Source organism: Lineus longissimus, chromosome 11 (genome assembly GCF_910592395.1).
Source record: "Lineus longissimus chromosome 11, tnLinLong1.2, whole genome shotgun sequence".
NCBI lineage: Eukaryota > Metazoa > Nemertea > Pilidiophora > Heteronemertea > Lineidae > Lineus > Lineus longissimus.
The window spans coordinates 18,081,224-18,100,831 of record NC_088318.1 but is presented as its reverse complement, the minus strand read 5'-3'; the positions used below and the strand labels follow the sequence as shown (position 1 = coordinate 18,100,831).

General features: G+C 41.0%; 4 protein-coding genes across 9 annotated transcripts in view; 1 reads left to right on the top strand and 3 right to left on the bottom strand.

Moving 5' to 3' along the window:
- The window catches only part of LOC135496139 (piezo-type mechanosensitive ion channel component 2-like), a 79,885-nt gene extending 70,559 nt beyond the window's left edge, over positions 1-9,326 (bottom strand). For all 6 annotated transcript variants that reach the window (XM_064785284.1, XM_064785285.1, XM_064785282.1 and 3 more), the window contains exons 1-2: positions 9,187-9,326; positions 6,323-6,540 (exon numbers count right to left, since the gene is read on the bottom strand). In XM_064785284.1, coding sequence (XP_064641354.1) covers positions 6,323-6,389 — 67 coding nt within the window. In that variant the 5' untranslated portion in view covers positions 6,390-6,540; positions 9,187-9,326. The remainder of the gene's footprint in view (positions 1-6,322; positions 6,541-9,186) is intronic.
- Positions 9,327-9,341: 15 nt separating this feature from the next.
- LOC135496138 (uncharacterized) lies at positions 9,342-11,061 on the top strand. The gene is made up of 2 exons (XM_064785280.1): positions 9,342-9,468; positions 9,879-11,061. The coding sequence occupies exon 2, from the start codon at positions 9,920-9,922 to the stop codon at positions 10,514-10,516; it is 597 nt and encodes a 198-aa protein (XP_064641350.1). The 5' UTR covers positions 9,342-9,468; positions 9,879-9,919; the 3' UTR covers positions 10,517-11,061.
- A 666-nt stretch (positions 11,062-11,727) lies between these two features.
- Positions 11,728-14,983, bottom strand: LOC135495833 (divergent protein kinase domain 1C-like). Its single transcript, XM_064784810.1, has 4 exons — positions 14,844-14,983; positions 14,402-14,560; positions 12,539-13,402; positions 11,728-12,260 (listed from the first exon to the last, which is right to left on the bottom strand). The coding sequence occupies exons 2-4, from the start codon at positions 14,558-14,560 to the stop codon at positions 12,006-12,008; spliced, it is 1,278 nt and encodes a 425-aa protein (XP_064640880.1). The 5' UTR covers positions 14,844-14,983; the 3' UTR covers positions 11,728-12,005.
- Positions 14,984-15,404: 421 nt separating this feature from the next.
- Positions 15,405-18,662, bottom strand: LOC135495817 (divergent protein kinase domain 1C-like). The gene is made up of 3 exons (XM_064784782.1): positions 18,012-18,662; positions 17,279-17,437; positions 15,405-16,811 (listed from the first exon to the last, which is right to left on the bottom strand). Exons 2-3 carry the CDS (start codon positions 17,432-17,434, stop codon positions 15,657-15,659), a joined length of 1,311 nt encoding a protein of 436 aa, XP_064640852.1. The 5' UTR covers positions 17,435-17,437; positions 18,012-18,662; the 3' UTR covers positions 15,405-15,656.
- Positions 18,663-19,608: the final 946 nt, after the last annotated feature.

The window sequence follows — 19,608 nt, the reverse complement described above, 5'->3', positions numbered from 1 at the left end:
ACATTGTAACAACAGAAACAAACAAAGTTAGACAAACTGCAATCGATACATAGTCTGCTTTGTGAAAATAGTCTTGTTGGATAGTCGCATTGTTCTCTCTTTCGTATTCCGCTAATGAGACTCATTTGGAATTAGAACTTCTTAGGAGCAGTCGACCTAGTTTGTTGAACATAATCAGGACACGGTTTAACTCTTGGAAGGATCACAGCTGCTTCATTGGTGTGTCCTTGAGCATTTACACCTAACCCTACAACATACATTTCTTCCTAGGATCCAGGAGTGTGTACCAGGCCTAGATAAGAAGGACCAGCAGATCCAGGGGTATCAATATTCCTTGTCGCTTGAAATGCAACAGGATCTGGGATGCTGTGGCCTGATCAGTCATCAGTGGCTTCGGCAAAAGCTCACCAGACTTTGACCTGAAGGCTCGAATTCAGGACATTGCTTAACCAAGTGCTGGGGAAGGACCATCTTGAACTTAGAAAAGATCACAAAATCAACAGTACTGCCAGAATCAATCAACAATCAACAATGTCTTATAGAGCGCCAAACTCCAGGTAAACCTGCTCAAGGCGCTACCTCCCCACCAAGAAATGCTTCCTCGAACAGCCAGGATTTTAGGAGTCGTTTAAAAGCAAGCAGCGCGTCCGCCCCCCTGATGTGCTCCGGTAGGGCATTCCACAACCGGAATGTATACTAATGACCATTTTTTTGAGAGCCCAAGAGCCCTCTCTAATGGTGCCATACATGTGCCATGATTGATCATCTTCCTGAATCTCCTGAGCCGAGGAAGCCAATTCACCCCATCAGTATTCATTGACTTGTTGAAACTTGAATTAGAATCTTCAGAGATTGCTCCAACCTTTTGGGAGGAATACTTTAACCTTGATACTGGTAATGGCAAAGTTGGTCCTGGTTGGCCATTTCAAGTGACTGCTTCTTGCATACAGTCATCGGCGACAGTGTTCACATTCCATATTAATTGAGGCATATGTGCATCACTGTATATTGAAAAGGAAGTGTCTCATGATAAATTACAAGTGAAGTGTGATGAAAATTGAAGAGGAAGCATCACGCAAGGACTGCCTGTCTAATGGCAATATACAGTGTGATATTGTGCCTCTTCCAAGATCTTAGATTAGAATGAGTCAACACTTTCCTTTGGGACAACATCACAAAGGTTGCTTTGAAATGTATTTGAGTGATATCTTTGCCATGGTGACTAGGAGAATGCTTAGACATAGTGCTAATGAGGTGAACATGTCTTAATCTGAAAGTGGAGCAAAAATTACATAGTTTTATATTGAGTCATTTTCATTTGGCCTGCCGACTTACTACCCGATCCAGTGAAATATGGGTCACACTCTCATACATGCTCAAGAGTTGAATATTTTGTTAGTTAGAAGTAAGCTTCCTAGGAAATGGATATACACATCTGAGATCAATTTATCATCCATGGTCTCTAGATACAAGCAAAAACCTTTTACTTCAAAATAAATTATCCATCAAAAAGTTTATGATCGTTCCAGTAGGACTTAGCACAGACTGTTTATTTTGCAATATTGGTCCTCTTCGCTACTTAAAAATCACTCCCATCTTCTTAGTGATGCCAACGGGACTCTTTCATCAGCAGCTAAAACTTCTCCGAGCAATAAAGAAGAAATAAGACGATCTTAAAGGGCCTCGAGGTGAAATAAACAACCACAAGACAAGATATAATTTTCAGCAGGAATTTAATGACAAACTAAATCATGATGTGACTCGCAATTATTGAGATATTTTCACAATGGCTGGAGATCTTGCTTATAATCTTTTTATCTTATTTCGACTTACTTTTCGCCCAAGTAGCCTAATATCTACTTGGCCTTGTAGCCTGGTAATTCTATATAGCACCCTGGGCTGCTATCATTACCAGTGGCTATTAGTTAGGGAGTAGTATGACAGAAAACTAACAAATTATTTACATTACCTACTACTGACATGTCTGAAGAAGCTGAACTTGAAAAATAGGATAGTAGGTAAGCTTTGGCCCGTAGTGTAAGTAAAACGAGGCGCCAACAGAGAAATAGTGCTCAGCTGTATTTGCAGTGGAGATATTCCTGTGTGTGGGTGATGGCTTAGCACTATTTCAGTGCCCAGTACCGATAACCCAGGGCCTGAACTATAGACACTGGTTAGAATGAAGACACTTTTAGTCAATCCAGCACGGGCCAGCAAGAAGGTCAACTTCATTGCTGGCTCCATATCAAATCATGAAATGACCGCCAGAGATACGATAGAGACCAATATGCTCCATTAGCTCTTCAAACGATTTTCTATACTGCAAGATTTTAAAACACAATCATGAGGTTTTAGAAGCCATATCAGCCAACACAGTGAGGAACGGGTGGTTTCCCTTCAGTTTAATTTCACAAACTGATCCATCATTTTGACAAGAGACAATTTAAGCTGGAAATCCTCCCGGGACTACTCAGCTGAGTCAACAGTGTTGGAAATTCATTATGAAGGCTTTGTGTGCCGCCTCGTGAAATTATTGATTGGGAAATGGAAGCGCACTAAAATGAGTTGTTCAATGTTTACAGAACAATGAAAAAGTTTCGATTTAATAGCAATTTTAAAGATTTTTGAGGCAGTGCGGTGCTAAAGAGGCAATGCACTCATTCTGGGACAGAGAGTAGTGTGTGAATCTTGTGAATGTACCGCACAAATAAAGATGAACAAATATGCTATACTGCAGGTTATTTGTTTGTAACCATCTTCATCCACATTAGTAATAAATAGACTCCATGCAGTCCTAGTTGCCTGGTGAAGTATTTATTTCTAAATCTTCATAAACGAAGTTAGAAAAATGCCAGTAAAACTACTAAATACTAGATAGAAAGAGCCGAAACAACTTGCCCAGGTGAAAACTAACAGGCCACCAGCAGTTGAAACTTGTGCCAAGCACAGCTTTCTGAAATTGTGTACAGTCTAGGCAAGCCTTCTCAAAATACCCAAAACAAAATAGCTAGATGAAGGTGACTGAAAAAAGCACCTTTAGAGAATGCAGCTGTGAGCAGGTGAGTGCCCTGGATGGATTTTGAAGTACAAACTGCTCTGATGATCAGTTTCTACTTATAGTAGAGTAACACGAGCAGAAAACATTCCTTTCTTTCATGATGCCAATGGCAACAACCTGCACCTTAAGCGTTCCTATGATGAGATGGTGCTAGTCAATGGCAACAACAGTTCAAAGGTACTACTGCTTTGATGATGCTAATGGCAACAGCTGATGACCTCTGGAATACAGTACCACCACAACACCAAATGGAAGATTTCCTTCATATTGCCAATAGCAAAACCCAGCTTACAACCCAAGTCAGCAACTTGAATCACACCAGGGCCAATTCCTTTGATGATGCCAATGCCAAGATTCCCTTCACAATGCCGATGACAAAACCGAGTATGCTCACAAGCCAAGTCAACAACTTATACCACAAGAGTCACATGAGGGCTACATTTCTTTGATGATGCCAATGCCAACAATGTCTACTAGACCTTGAGGATGTGAGTGGAATCCTGTCAGACTGAGGTGACTGGCTCACAGGGAAAGGAGGCATCACACAATGACACAGAGAGAGAGCAGTAGTCGTCAAGTACCAACAACATCTGTCAAACATTGTCATCTTGACTTTCTTGCATGTTACTACATTCACTTAATACTGGTATTGGTTGTTACAAGTTATACAAACAAGGGTGACGAACAGCAATGACAACATGTTACAGCAGATAAACAGATCAATACGCTACAAACCCCTTTATTTCTGCGGTTGTACCAAGCAAAATGATGCACGGCTATGCCAAACAGACTTCTTCATCAACCACGCCAAAGATAGAATTTGCTGTTCTCCAGAGTTGACGACAAGTCAGTGCGTTCACAGCGGTGGTACCGGTTACTTCTGTCTCCTGTGGCGCATAACCAGAATGAAATCAGAATCCCCACCGTGGTCGAGCAGGCCAGCATCTTTAATTCACTCTTATATTTCTACGTGCTATTCTGAATGTTGCAAGGCCCAATACCATTAAGATACAACAAGAACTTGCTCAATATCGGTGCTGATACATCATAATCCAGTCGTGGCAGCCCAGTGACAACCAACATTACCAAGTAAATGCAAATATCGTATCAGGGGAACCATCTGACAGAAATCAATTTCATTATCAAAACCAAGTGTCTTTGTTTTGAATATCTGGTACTTGAGAGTTCACTGCTTGGAAGTATGGGAGATACAGAAAGTCTGTTAACATGCAACCAATAACACTGGAAGATGACATTTATAGTTAGTTTGTTCCTGGTTGAATACGTGCTCTGAATTTCGCAGCGCTGGACCCACCCTGTCTAGCGCACTGCAATGATTGAACGATTCGATTCCAGCTCAAAACCTATCAAAATTTCATAACCAATTGTGATGAATTTTATTAGCTCAGCTACAGACAAGCAAACATAGAAATCCCAATAGCCACATTTTATCGAGGAAATTAGAAAATATGTTGATGTGAAATACTGGCAGTGTGTCTGCGGGGAATGACACTTTTGATAGAAGTTCATTTGTGTTGTTTTGAGCACTGTAGAGGCAAGATTCCCCCCCCCTATGAATTGCCTCCATTATATAGTATTTGGGCACCAGCCTGCATGTAGCCAATGTCATCCGTCCTGTGGTGGAATCTGTCCAAGAGCTACAAAGGGGAGCTAGAGTTAACTCTGCAACCCTCAAAAACTTTTCCCTCAAGCTCCCTCAAGACAACCAGTTGCATCAATCAATAATGTGAAGACATCTCTGTGTGTGTTGTCCCAACACTCCCAGATCATCATCAGACTATTTCGTATCATAACAAGCTGTTCAATACTTGCACAGCCTCACGAAATCCTTCAAGACTGTCCTCAGCCTGAAGTTCACCACAAACATCCAAATTTGTCACTTGCACTAGATCATTTTCAACTAGAGTTGCAAGGTCAACACTTGTGCTGCCTCACTCAATCCTTCAAGACTGCCCCCAGTCTGAAGTCCTGGGCCAACAGGACACAAAGGTTGACTGAGGGCCGTAGCCAAATTTACATCTCGAGATCTAACCATCTATGTTGATATTGTTGATCTATTAGAAGAGGGCGGAGTGAGTTGTACGCCAAGACTTATCTTGAGGAAAGCACATCTGATCAGAATTTAGATCATACTTCAGGATGCAGGTTAGCATGATATGATTGGCAACAAGATGAATAGGTCAAGGTCAAAGCCCACCATAAGAATAATTATTGTTGCTCAAGCTACAACCTCTAGGAGTGGGCAACTCTGGCTAGTGTTCCAGCTAAAGAGTTTTGACAGGGCACTTCAGCCTGCCTTTTCTCAGTTTTTCTTATTGCCCAGCCCAGCATGGCACAGCACTCTGCCCAATTCAGGCTAGCTGTGCCCTGCTCAACCACGCCCTGCCTTTTTTAGATTACTACAATACTAGCTGAAAAACTACTGGTCCGAGCTGTACACTCATGTCAGTTATCACCATTGGCATTGTTAGTCATTGTTGTGAAACTGACCATGTACTTATGGTCAATGAAGCTTGTTGTGTTTGTCACCTCTGTATATATTTGGCTAATCTCATGATGTAATGAGCTGAGCCCCTCCAGCCCTGAAAGCAGTGTGCATTTGGCTGTATGAAGTCAACCTAGGATTATGCTATCTCTCTGTGGAGGCTGGATCTAGAGCATTTAGCCTTTTTTGTGGAATTATATTTGTGTGTGTCTTCCGTATCCCTGCGGATGCCATCCTCTGGATTATACTGTAAGAGACATTGGTAAAAAAACCTCTTGACAACTCTTTAGACATGAGTTTCAAAATGGTAAAAATGAATTTTCAAGATGGCTGCCAGGAGACCAAAAAGTTCCAAGAAGGTCAAATTGCTGCAATGAAAGTGACAGGTAAGACTAAACCATCACCTTCATACTGATGTTTAGGTTTTTAGCATTCACCAATAAATCCATTGAACAGTGGCACTTCTTTAGTCAACTGATGACCTTTTTTTGGGCCAGATTGTAAACTCGTTCCCAATCATATTCACTTTTTCCCTTTCCCCTTTCCCCTTTTCTTCTTATGCAACACGTGCCTAGGCCTATATCTGCCCGAGCAGGCCACACAATGTCATCCTTTGTAATCCTCAACTCTCTCAGACCAGCTGAGCTTTTAGGAAAGAGCTTTCAAGCAAAAAGAAAAAATTCAGAAATCAAAGAAGTACAAAATAAAAAATCCAAAACAAATTATCTTCCTAAAGTTGAAAAATAAATTTCACTTACCTGCTAATAAAGAAACTGGTAGCAAACCTTGGAACAGGACATGAACAACCAATGTATTTGCCGCCATCCTGTCAACGATGCAACTATTCCACACGTTCGAAGCAGCAGATGACTTTTACAACGATCCAACAATCACCGCCGGCTAAATCAACGGAAACCACATAGTCACATGATCAATATGAATTTCATCAAAATCTGTTGTATTCCACGTGTTGCACCTGCGAGAAAAAACCCTTTTAAAATCAGGTAATATTCAGAACAGAGACTGTCCCAGAATGTAACGTAAATAAGTGATTAGTATCAGTATTGTTCTTTTCTAGCCGACAGTCAAGCTCCGACTGAGTGAGTGATCTCTTCGCTGCACAACGAGACTAGTCCAGAGATCGTTCTGCCTCAATTACCATATGCACACCCGTTGATGATTTCTATCCAACATAGGTTGGCGGTAATACTAGAGAATTATGCTTGATAATGTAATTACCTACTGGGACATATCAACGGGTGGTTTACACCCAGTGGGTTTGGATGATTACCAGCAGGGGGATACACAGCACATGAAATCAAATAGACTTGGTTTAACCCATTCTGAATCAATGACGACGGCATCATGCATGATGGAGAGAATTTGTAGGTCACCTAACCTCAATTAGTAATAACAGAATCACAATACCTCCAAAGATATCCAGCTTCTCACTTGGTGTCAACTAGTCAGAATGATACAATTCTATCAAAAATGTCAGAAATACAGAATGTTTTAATCAGAGTTAATCAAACTTTATCACCTGCCAATATGAACAGGTCTATGCGAATATTAGTAGTGTGTTACATCTGGTATGTAATCTGTCATTTTCAGTCACATGCTATAATAGGCATACTTTTAGGCCTATACACATTATGTTTGATAAGTACATGCATATACATAAGTACACATACTTCAATCTAGGGAATGCCATTGTTGTCCACAGCCTGCATCTATCGGGTGTTCATTAAAAACATTTGAATTCTTTTAATTACTGCTGGGATTTTTCATTGTAACAAAGGCAATTCGATCAGACTTGAGCACTTTCATGGCCAAAAACACTTTTGAGGGGTGTTGTCTCCAACATTATATTTATGTTAATGTTTTACATTTTGTCCCCCATCTGGCCGGGTCCAACTTTTAGAATCTTGGCATGTACTAGTAGTTTGCTATTGGCAATGACATTAAACATGTAACAATAATATTCTTAAAGTTCCATTGCACTTGCTTTGGTTTCGTAAAGTTCAGTAATTCGGACTATTAATCTCTATGTGGCTAGCATGTTATGTATCTGTTTTTTCCTGAACTCTTGATTGTCCTACTTCACTCTGAATGAAATGACATGATGAGACCTATCAACATTTGTGAGGCATGTACAATAAAGCCAAGCTAGATCTGGGATACACATTTTTAGAATTATCACATTGACACGGTAGGCCTAGAATCCATGATGTGCCACAAATCAAACCAATAAGATACGAGTGCCATACCATGTCTGCAGTTGCAACACTGCTTCTAGAATGAATCATTCTTCTACCTGCCCAAATCTTGCACAGGCATCCCTTTATCCATCACCAAGCTGGCCTCTTTTGGACAAAACTTGTAGAGGAGAACAATAAGGTTAGAACAACTGTGTTACATAGTTCGCATCAAAGTAACGTTGTGTTTATCTGCATTTGGCGATGTGGTTCTTCACGCATCATTCGCACTGCACTAATTTTCCCAGGCTTCTCTGAGGTCCTTCCCATGTTTGGCCAGCTCAGTAGGTTGGAAGACCAACATGATTTGCGGCAAGTTGCAAAGTTGGTTCTTCCCTCCACTCAAAAATCATCCACGAAGTCGCAACGCCACACTGCCGGTGCAAAAAAGTACTTGTCATCATTTCATGAGGCCTACACGATGAAACTCAAGGAATTATAAATGGTGTATTAGCCATACTCTTTTGTGAGATACAAACAGCAGAAATTGGGATGAGGTTTGTTTGACAAGTTCAGTCATAAGGGTCAAACAATCTATCCAATTATTGATTTTTGTGTCACTGAACCTTAGACCATATCACACTCACATCATGTGCCATGGCATTTGTTCATAAATCATGACCTGAATGACCTGAATTATTGAAAAAGTCATGTTATCTACTATGTACAATAAGGAAGTTAGTAAGTCTGTTTCCAGTTATCATCTCGACAATGACATGGCTGGGCCAGTACCACCATTTTTCCAGTACCACCAAGTTTATTGCAAAAAAAAAATTACTCTTAATAATACCTCCATGCTCTAAATGTACACCTCAGAGCACTATAGTTCAATTGACCTCGATTATTGATTATGGCTTGGTCAAAGAGAAAACCAATAAGCTTCAATGTCAAGTTAGTTAAAATAGGCCAACTTAAAAAAAGTTGTAAGGCCTTTTGATGATATAACAGCCACACCTTTGTTAAATAAATGGCGTGCCCAAATTAAAATTGGGATTAATTTGAAATAGATTAAGTAGGCTAGTAGCAGCTGGAAGTGATACTCATCATGCTCATGGGCTGTCAGCCCTGGCCCCTTGCACATGTTGCATGCCTTGCCCCACCCCTTTCGCCTGCTTGTAAATGTATGAAATTTTGCCAATAAACCAAAGTGAATAGACAGGTTTAACAAAGACAAAACAGAGCCCAAACAAAACTATATACATGTACATGTACGGTGCAAATGAGCAAAGATAATCATAGATGTTGTTTCACGATATTATTTAACTCTGAGTTGACAAAAAAAAACATGAGGACGAAAAAGTCAGTGAACACTCTCGCAAAAAGTATGAGAATATCGTTTACATAGGTTGACTGCAGCAACAGCTTACTTCAAATGAATCACATGAAGATCAGAATTCAGTACATCACATTGAAAAGAAAATCCTTTGCGTAAATGCGGTAAATGTGTGTTTTGTTTTGAACATGGACTTTAAATTTTAAAAGGCGGAAGTGACACCGGAAGTATTTGTTGCCCTCTAGCAGCAGAAGTGAGAACAGAAGAGTCTGTCATTTTCTGGGTTACATAATTTTCAGAATTTTATCAAATTTCTGTTGTTTTACAACGTATTTTGCTGGCAGACTTGTCCAGCAACAAGAAGTCTATATCAAGAGTAAGCTGATGAATCAAACTGTGCATAACCAACCTGTTAATTAATCGTTCAGACACTTCATTAGTTATTTGTATAGGGCAGTGTACAGTAGTAGTAGTAGGCCTACTACAGGGTGTCACAATCGAAGGAGGACTTCACTTAAGTGACTCGACTGCGCGTGTCAGTCCTGGACTTGTGAGTCGACAGCCACTTTCTCAGAGGCGAACCGGAAACCAGAAAAGATTTATGCCAGTATATAAGTGTTAATAGAAATATTCTTTGCCATCCTAAGGCCTAAATTAAATATATGACAGTCGTTATTTTATGTATTAGCAACTGACCCACTCGTTCGGTCTCCTGACCTTCGTGCCAAGTATTGTCACATAATTTCTGATCAACATAAAGATTTGACCTCTTCTATTGTTTTTCAGGACTGGTCTATAGGACTAAATCTACTATTCTTGGGGCAAAAATGGCTGCAGAGTTTTCAATAGCGATATCGGATGGTGTCTTGGCAGCCTCGGCATTCTATGCCATCTACCTATTGAAAGGAGTCAACGCGTTGTCACAAGTAGGGTTCTTCACAATCGGGATGGCAGCTACAGTCGGGGTGTTTCGATTCGGCTTGGAGAACGCCCACAGCCAGTTAATTTTTGCTCACAAGACTTTGAGCTGGTTAGCTAGAGTATTGGGAATGGCACTTATTTCTGTGAGCTACTGCCAAAAATCTGACTTTCAGTTATTGTATCATATACTTCTAGCCATTTCCATAGCATTAGTTATTATGTCACAGTTTCTGTCCCCAAGTCTTTTGGAGACATTCACAGCGATCATCAGTTCAGGATCTGTAGTCATAATGCTGCTGGTCAGTCTGATCGATTTCAATGCTCATGGAGTTCTAGGAGCCATAGGATATGTGATTGCTGGCCTTGTGATAGGAGTTGAAGGACATTTTCATGGTATTCCAAATGTGGACTTATTTCATTATGCAATGTTCTTTGCTAATATAGCACTTGCGCTTGGCTTGGCAAAACAACCAACGCTCATCTATTACAAGAAAACCGTATGATAAGTCAAAGAATTGGAGGTACATTGTAAAAGCAAAGGGAAATGCTCAGAAATGTGGACTTACTGTGTTTGGGGGCCCAAGTCCAAAATATATCTCCAAATTTGGCAGGGAAAATCTCGAGGGACCAAGGACATTTGGCTTGATGTTATTGGTCTAAATTTTGTAAGGGCCGCCTGATTCATATGCTTACCAAATATCATTTTGTGACATATAATCATGAACATTTGCAGGCATGAATAATGAGTGCTGATATGTTACCACAGTGTCGTGATTATAATTTGTGCTGGTACATTCATTTGAGGTTAACTGAACTAGTACTGAGTGTATAATACTTATGCTAAACAAATGTCCTGGAGGGGTTCAGATTTTGATCTGAGAATACGAGGTGGCATATATCGCATTGTATGTTGTCAGAAATGCAAGGACACTGCGTGTCTTTAATGTCTGGTGTTTATCTGTTTATCTATGCATTGTAATTTTGATAGTGGTCTTTGAAGACAACCCGTTGTTCCATGTAATTTTATGTAAAAAGCTAAGAAAATTGATTTTGCATAATTACTGAGTTCTTCGTATTATTCATTTCAACTTGACAGCTGTCAGATCATCAGGACCAAATTGAGGAATGTAGTTTAATTGGAGGATGACGAGATTTGGCCAATGCCATGAGTTTGATTAAAAAGAAGACATTGTCATAACCAGGACATATACACAACCAGGACAACCACAAAGGCAGTAGGATGGATGTGTGCACAACATGGGGTGATTGTTACCATGTTTCTTGACACAATATCCAAGAGTTAATGCAGAGGCTTTACGAAATGTTCACTACTTTATAACCATGACCATTTCCATTGGTTCTCTCATTGGAATATCATTGGAAACTATTCCAGGTGCTCCTGCGAGTTGAACTCTGGCCCATTGCCATTAATTGGCCATGAAGCTCCTAATTTGTCACATCTCACACTCCGCTCCAAAGAACAACAGGAGGATCCAACCTTGCTGCAACCTTGAATTCAATGTCGCTGGCAAACTGAGAGGTCAGTTTGGAAGACATTGTCACAACCAATATGAACACACCCGCAAATGCACTTTGGCACGGGATGTTTATTATATCAAAAGTATAAATTTTCTGACAAAAATGAACAAAGAAAGGAGATATGTGTAAAATATAATCTCTCAATATCAAAAATGTTACAAAAGCTATATGTATAATAAAAACATACAAATGTATCTGGAAGTGTCATTATACATAACAGCCAACATCAGAAGCCACAGTGCCATACAAGAAGTGTGCACGCATTCAAGGGGAAGGGGGTCAATAATTTAGGCCTTCACCTGCGTATGCTGTACATTTCTGTTATGCCCAGGTGATGAGGAGTGAATTTCTCTGAAAAAGGTACATCTATTCAATAAAAAATACACAAATGAAACTAATGGATAACATAAATTACTAAACCATGCATATTTCAGTCTTTTTATAGCACAAATGTTAATGTTCATGATCATGCAAATGACCATTCTCGACAGGAAGCAGGTCTGCGTTGCTTTCCAGTAGTAGGTTATACAGTTTCCAGTACGTTTCATCTGGTGCTTTCAGTCGGATGTCCGCTTCCTGAATTGCGGACGGATTGGCACATTCCTCCAGCACCTCATTGAATCTGGCTACTAACTGTCGAGGTGGTCTGCGTAACAAGCCTTTGAAAGCATTTCCTAACTTCTGCTGGAAGACATCACTACAAACAGCCTAGAATATAGAGAAATAAGACTTGAATCAAAGGACGCATACAAATATGATGAAAATTTGCGGCAAAACTCATTACCTTGAATGTGTTAATGAAAAATTCAAGGTTATCAGTTTACAAGCCAGCAAATACCCAATGGATAAGACATACAGAGGCACCACCTGCACTTAAACAGGTCAAACAAGTTATGAAGTTGGGCAAATCATCTTTGCCAAGTTTATTTGCAAGTCCCAACACACAGTCTTTGACCACCCCTCCAAAGAGACTCGGGACGACTTACCTGCAAATTATTATTAATCCTACGATCAGAACAGTAACCAGTTTTGAAATCACACCATCCTCGACAATCAAAGAAATCACAGTCCGAATGCTTTGTACAGTTTTCTTGGTTCATAAGAAATTTGAGATTCTCATCAAAATACGCCATGTCGACATCGATGGCTTTTACACCACCGTCAGCAGTCAATCCGAAATTTTCATTTTTCACATCGCACATGTGGAGAGGCTGATGAAAGTTGTGTTCTAAGTGATACACAAGGTCTAATAGTTTTAATGCGATTATTCGACGTTGGTTCCATGTGGATTCATCTTTAAAACTGAAAATTGCTGGATCAAGAACTGTACCAGGAGGAACAAATTCCATGGCATAAAAGTGTCCACAAGTTCCGTATATGTCAGGGAAGAATTGCGAGCCTTGAAAATGTTTCATCATCAGGTATTCGTCTTGCTGAAGAAGGCTATATATACTGTCCAACCCAGACTCCCTGGGATTTTTCTGGAATGGATTATTGAAATACTCATCATAACCAACAGACCACATTTGATTCACCAACATTTTGACATCTAAACGTCCAGGCAGTTTGATACTGATACGGTCTTGGATTGTGGTACGTATTGTCATGGCGAATTCCTCCACAGAAGGGTAAATGTGGTTCGGCTTGTTGGGGTCTTGATACCAGATTGGATCGTAGTCCCTCAGATATCCTTTTTTAGATTTCAGAATAATTGTTTTCATATTCCAAGTAGCTAAAAAGATCTTCTTCCCTCCACGATAGTTTAGACATTTTTTTAACTTGATGCTTCCAGTTTTGCAGATGTCGTCACACAGGTTTCCTCCAACTTTGTTCTTCTCATAGAGTTTACACTGAAAGAATAAAAAGTCGTAGCAATAAAACTGATAACACTGGCATCATCCATCAATCAAGACACCAGGACATCTTGTCCAAAAAAATTGAGTTTGAATGATTTCTCTGCATGGTATGCCAACACTCCCCTTCCCGTCTGGCAGCGAAGAAGGGAATTACAGTAGAACCTCCTTCAGCGGACACCTCTGCCAGGCGGACACCTCTACATTACGGACACGTCCGGCCAGTCCCGATTTTTTCTAAGTCATTTCCAATAACAAAAACCTCTGTACGGCGGACACCTCTCTATTCCGAATTGCGGACAGGGCGATAGCCAATTTTTGGTCCAATTCCCTCCCAATTACGGACAGTAGGCAAAAACAATGGCTTCCCGCGTGCGCTTGGAGAGTCAAGTAGGCCCGACAGGTGTGATATTTGCGTAATTAATCAAAGTAATTACCCCATGGCATTGTGTTTTTGTATCCTAATTAAGCCGTGGCATTTGTTTACTCATCTTTTCAACTAATCACATAGGCCTATTGCATGTATTGTGTCAACGGACACTCATAAATCCACACGGTTTTGTCAGTGTTGCGGCGAATATCCGTTAGTAGAGAAATTAGAAAAAATTAATTATTAATCAAAGGTGGCTGATGGACAGAAATTATGGTGTTTTTTCACACATTATGACATGTCGGGGAGATTTTGCAATACAAGGGGCACCTTTTACTAGAGAGATTATTCACGCTCTGAGTTCCAAAGTAGCTCACGTCATTCAACGCAACATCACAAGCAAATACTGATCAGCCAACAGGTTTAAGGTTTCTACGCTAGATGTCGACACAGAGAAAACCAAGACCTGCAAGGCGGGAACTTCAAATCCACCTATGGGACGATTTGGCATAACCTCTCTAGTGCGGACACCTCTCTATTGCGGACACCTTGGCCCAGTCCCATGGGTGTCCGCAATAGAGAGGTTGTACTGTATATTTTCAAATTTCCATGATATCACCCCTTACTAAGGCATCTAACATATCCCTTGAGAGTTCATCCGAACACTGCATCTTCTTGACAGCCTTGTTTAGACTATGTAGTCCATAAATGACAAGTCCAACCAAAATGACGAAGATCATCAGCTTTAGCACAGAGCGACATTTCCATCTGATGGTCTTCATCATCTGCAAAAAATGTACAAATTCATTAAAAAAAGAGTTATATGTGGATTATATCCCCCTCGGCCCTACGACCAGCCATGTTGGGTGGCAGAACATTGATTTGTCGTGCCTGACTGATCTGAATCGAATGCTGTCATGGTCATTTGGACTCACGTTCATTTTTCTGTCCCTCCAACATATTTTATCTATCATCATCATGACCTGATAAATCATCATGATTATGGCAGGCGATGACATCACGTGAAAACACTCTATTGTCATCACCTGCCATGTGTTTCATACCTACCCTAAAATAGAGAGCTTCAAAGGTTCACTAAAGTCATCTGCAACATATCACAGTATCTTTAAAACTTGATCTGAAGTTTAACATGAAGTTTTTGGCATTTTATTTGTCAAAATTTACAATATTTTGCCTTTTGGCATCCATGTTTTTTAGTCGTTGACGATAGAAAAATATCCATTTCCACCGTAGCCGTGGACTGTCAGTGTCTTCGGCGTAGCCGAGGACTGTCAGTGTCTTCGGCAACTGCCACCAGTGTGGGCCAATCCCTTTACCAACCAGGGAAACGTATTCACGTTTTTCTTGAAAGAGGACAATTTGCAATTGCTCTCAGGAACCAAAGGTCCATCACAGACCACCGTTTAGGAGGGCATGTCGAGTGTAGGGGAAAGATGAGAGCTTCATGAATTACCACCGCCTCAGTCCGGTTTGGATCCTCAGCTCAGAATTGACACTTCATCAAATCTTCAAATGCTTGAAAAGATGAATGTCACGTGTGGTGTTTCTCCTCAATCTGGATGGTAGAATTTCAAAGATGTCACACAGAACCAAATCAACAAAAAAACCTTAGAATTAGAATTATTTTATTCAAAATGATTTCTGGATGTGTTTAGTTAATGAATGTCATACACTTAAATGCCGTCTATAAAGTAAGTTTATAAGAACATCAATACCACCGGAAGGAGCACCCATTAAGAACATACACGTGCACCGAAATTCAGGTTTTTGGGCCTCCCTCACCCCTGTACACATTGGCACCCCCCCCCCCCGCCCCCACACACAAGCTGTTGTGTTGGACTTACGAGCAAGTACATGTATCTAATGTTCATGATCGTGACCATGTCGCAGTTCCTGTTTCTCATATGGAAAATAATCAGCACTACTTTGCTGCAGAAGTCTATGAAGCTTCCAAAATGTACCGTCAGGAGTTTTAAGGCGGATATCTCGGTCTTGGATATTCCAAGGATTTCGACAGTCATCTAACAACTTCTCGAACAAACTGTTTAACTTTGCTGGTGGGTTCCGTAAAAGACCCCTGAACCCGTTTACCAAATGCGGCGAGAAAATCTTTGCACAGAACACCTGTAGATTATTGTTGATTCTACGCTCCGTGCATTGGTTTGTTTTAAAGTCGCACCAGCCTTTACAGTCGAAAAAATCACATTCAGAATGTTTTGTACACTTTTCCGTACTCAAGAACTGTTTTAACTTTTTATCAAAAAATGCCAAATCAACGTCTATAGCTTTCACCTGGCCACTTTGAGTGATGCCAAAGTTTTTATTTTTCACATCGCACAGGTGTAAAGGTTCTGGCAAGTTGTGCTCAAAATGGTGGACAAAATCAAGCAGTTTAATCGCAAGCAGACGTCTCTGGTTCCACGTTGTTGAGTCCCCGAGACCGATTATTTTAGGCAGCAGTACCTCACCTTGTGGCACATATTCCATGATGTAAAAATGTCCACAGGTTCCATAAATCTGAGGAAAATATTTTGAATGCTGGACTTGTTTCATCAACACATATTCATCCTGCTGTAACAAACTATTGATGCTATTCAGGCCTGCAACTTTTGCATTTTTCTGATATGAGTTCGTGAAATAATCGTCAAAACGTGTAGACCAGAAATCATTGAATATCCTTTTCATGTCAAACTGTCCACGCTGTCCTGTTTTTCCTAATTGTTCATGAATCCGTTCTTGAATTTTAACAGCAAAGTCTTCAAAAGACGGATACTCTTCTCCACTCTTTTCCCTTTTGTCTTTGCCATCTTCAGTAATCGCTGCAGTCACGAGAGGTTTGTAGTCTTCAAAATATGCTTTTTTCGATTTCATAATGATTGCTTTCATGTTCCAAGTCGCATTGAAGACTTTTTTACCTCTCTTGTAGTTCAGACAACTTGTATATCGAATGCTGTGAAGTTTGCAGATGTCCTCACAGAGATTGCCTCCAACCTTATTTTTCTCCCATAGATGGCACTGAAAGAAAAGCAACAAGGAATGATCAATATTGCCATGATATATCATGAAAACATGATAATGAATAACATGGTAAACATAGGCCTTATCTAGGGAGCTGTGGTGGTGTAGTTGCTTGGGTGTCTAACTAGGGGTCACACGGTCCGTGGTTCGATCCTCAAGGACGACACGAGGACAAAGCGATAACTAAGGGACCTTCTCAGGCAGAGACACCTCTGTTAGAGCAAGAACACGTCTGTCAGCAGAAGACTCTCTCTACAAGAAGTACCAAGGAGTCAAATTTTGGTCAAAAATTTGTCTTTTTCCTTCATCTTGTTCGAATAAATATATTGCAGTGTTTGGTTTGTTGCTCCTCTGTAATCATGTCACCTCTCTATAGGACAGCAATTGTCAGTAGCAAGGGTGTTCCCAATACTGAGGTTCTAGAACTCTACATGTCTTGTAGAGGGACCCAACAAGATGCTGACCATGGAATCTAGTATTTGCTTCGATGATTTGTCATTGCAATTCCTGCCGGTAATGTCAGCCACTATCCAATGGACAAGGTATCCTAGCGTCAGGACTGCTATTAGGAAGATGACGAGTTTGATCACAGACTGCTTCCTCCATTGAAGGACTTTCATAATCTGAAGTGAAAAACAGATTGGAAGACATCTGTGCCTACCCCATCCAGACGAGGGGTGAATGGACCCCTACACACCCTAGTTTGTTTTGGCTTTCTACGTCACCTGGTTTTTTGTTCGACCCATTGTTCGGGCCTATTTTTAGACCAAATAAAGCCTTGAGGGCATGTGTGTAGTTGTCTATTGAGAATTAATGATTGGGGGCGCGCGGGCGAGGCCGAGGGGGTTGATTTGATTCAGCAGAGGCTGGCAGCGGACATTTGTCTTGACTCTTGCTTGGCGCTGCTACAGCTTAAAGTGCTTTTGTACAGCCTAGCAGTCATCATTGGCGAAATCGACCAACGTTTGTGAGGGGCTGAGTTTCGTCCAAAAATAGATCTGTTTACACACAAGTGGCAATGCATTGCAGGTACTCGTCAACGGGTCATTGATTGTCGGACGTCAGTTCGCCAAGAAAACCAAAGGAATCGAAGGATTCATTGAACTCATCAACACATCATTAGTTTTCAGTGAAGTGCAACTGTATTCCTAGGTAAATCACTTTGGTATATAGAGAGTAAGATTACAATTAACTCACGTTAAAGTTTGAGTTCCGGGGAGGTAGCGTTGTCAGTACGTTGGTTTAGGGGCGCAATAACCTAGCTTATAGCGAGCAATTAGTACACTAAGATTTCAGTGATTAACATAATAGTTGCAAGTATTTGGCATTTTAGACTCATAATTCGTGCTATAATAACTACGTTGTAAACATAATGCTCAAAATTGATTCATGAAAAAGTTGTTAGGGCAATATCAAGCAAGCAGTAATGGAAAAAAGTGTAATTCCATTAACTGAATATTGTTTTTAGACACTATAACATTTTAGGCCTACTTTTCCGTAAACCACGAGAACAATGTATGTGAAAAAAACAACACATATAAGTGAGGCGCCGAGTATACAGTAATTGTAAGGTAAAGAAAAGCTCGGTCTCTAAAGTCTGGAGGTCCGGAGTCCGTAAATGTGACGGTCACGAGAGTGGCTCGTTCTTACGGATAGATCGAGAGGGCGGGCGCTGGGGTTCCGCCGACGGTGCTCGCATGCATTAGTCGTATCCCCGAAACCTTTACAACGCGAACAAAGCTCGTGGCATCCATGACGGTATAGGAATTGACGGTGAGGTAACAAAAAAACTCGTGGCATATCGGATGCGCATCCGATGACGGTAAAGAAATTGACGGTAAAGGATCTCGTGGCATATCGGATGCGCATCCGAAGACGGTAAGGGAATTGACGGTGAAGGATCTCGTGGCATATCGGATGCGCATCCGATGACGGTAAAGAAATTGACGGTAAAAGATCTCGTGGCATATCGGATGCGCATCCGAAGACGGTAAGGGAATTGACGGTGAAGGATCTCGTGGCGTATCGGATCCGAAGACGGTAAGGGAATTGACGGTGAAGGATCTCGTGGCATATCGGATGCGCATCCGAAGACGGTAAGGGAATTGACGGTAAAGGATCTCGTGGCATATCGGATGCGCATCCGATGACGGTTTTATATACATATATATATATATTATATAAATTTTAGTTTTACACTATTATGTAAGTGCAAGCTCTAGTGAGCTCACACAACTGTTTGACAGTCCTGGCTCCTCCATCGTGCTGACAACATGATGAGAGAGATGAGACAGTCACAGCCATTGGCTGCTCTGCCAAGTTGTCAACATGGTGAGAGAGATGAGGAAGTCACAGCCAGGCCGAATCAGTCCTGGCTGCTCCACCGTGTTGACAACATGATGAGAGAGATGAGGAAGTCACAACTGGTTGGTCGACCGTGTTGACGAGGTGAGCAACAAGGGCTGATTCGGCTTGGCTGTGACTCTCTCATCTCTCACAATGTTGCCTACACGGTGGGGCAGCCAGGACTGATCCTTTTTCGTCGGAGAGTGTATTTTCGAGGTGCGTGTCCACAAGAAACCAATGATTATATATTCTTCTAAAGTTTCTGGATCTGCCAATGGAGAATGTCTGCATGGGTTCTGTACTGCCATGCCTTTACATTGACTGGTCACTCTATCTCACCAGTTCAAAAATTTATCAACCACTGCAGCTGCTTTCTCACGCTATTGGCAATAAGCATGATTCCTCAAAATAATGCGTGTATACAATTTGCCTTTGAATGTGAGAACCA

Excerpts from the sequence above, each read along its gene's own strand:
- LOC135495817 (XM_064784782.1), bottom strand. The coding sequence starts at position 17,434 with ATGAAAGTCCTTCAATGGAGGAAGCAGTCTGTGATCAAACTCGTCATC. Across the intron at positions 16,812-17,278 it reads AGCAAATACTAGATTCCATG|TGCCATCTATGGGAGAAAAA; the intron begins GTCAGCATCTTG and ends CTTTTCTTTCAG.
- LOC135495833 (XM_064784810.1), bottom strand. The coding sequence starts at position 14,560 with ATGATGAAGACCATCAGATGGAAATGTCGCTCTGTGCTAAAGCTGATG. Across the intron at positions 13,403-14,401 it reads GGGATATGTTAGATGCCTTA|TGTAAACTCTATGAGAAGAA; the intron begins GTAAGGGGTGAT and ends TTATTCTTTCAG. Across the intron at positions 12,261-12,538 it reads GGATTAATAATAATTTGCAG|GCTGTTTGTAGTGATGTCTT; the intron begins GTAAGTCGTCCC and ends TCTATATTCTAG.
- LOC135496138 (XM_064785280.1), top strand. The coding sequence starts at position 9,920 with ATGGCTGCAGAGTTTTCAATAGCGATATCGGATGGTGTCTTGGCAGCC.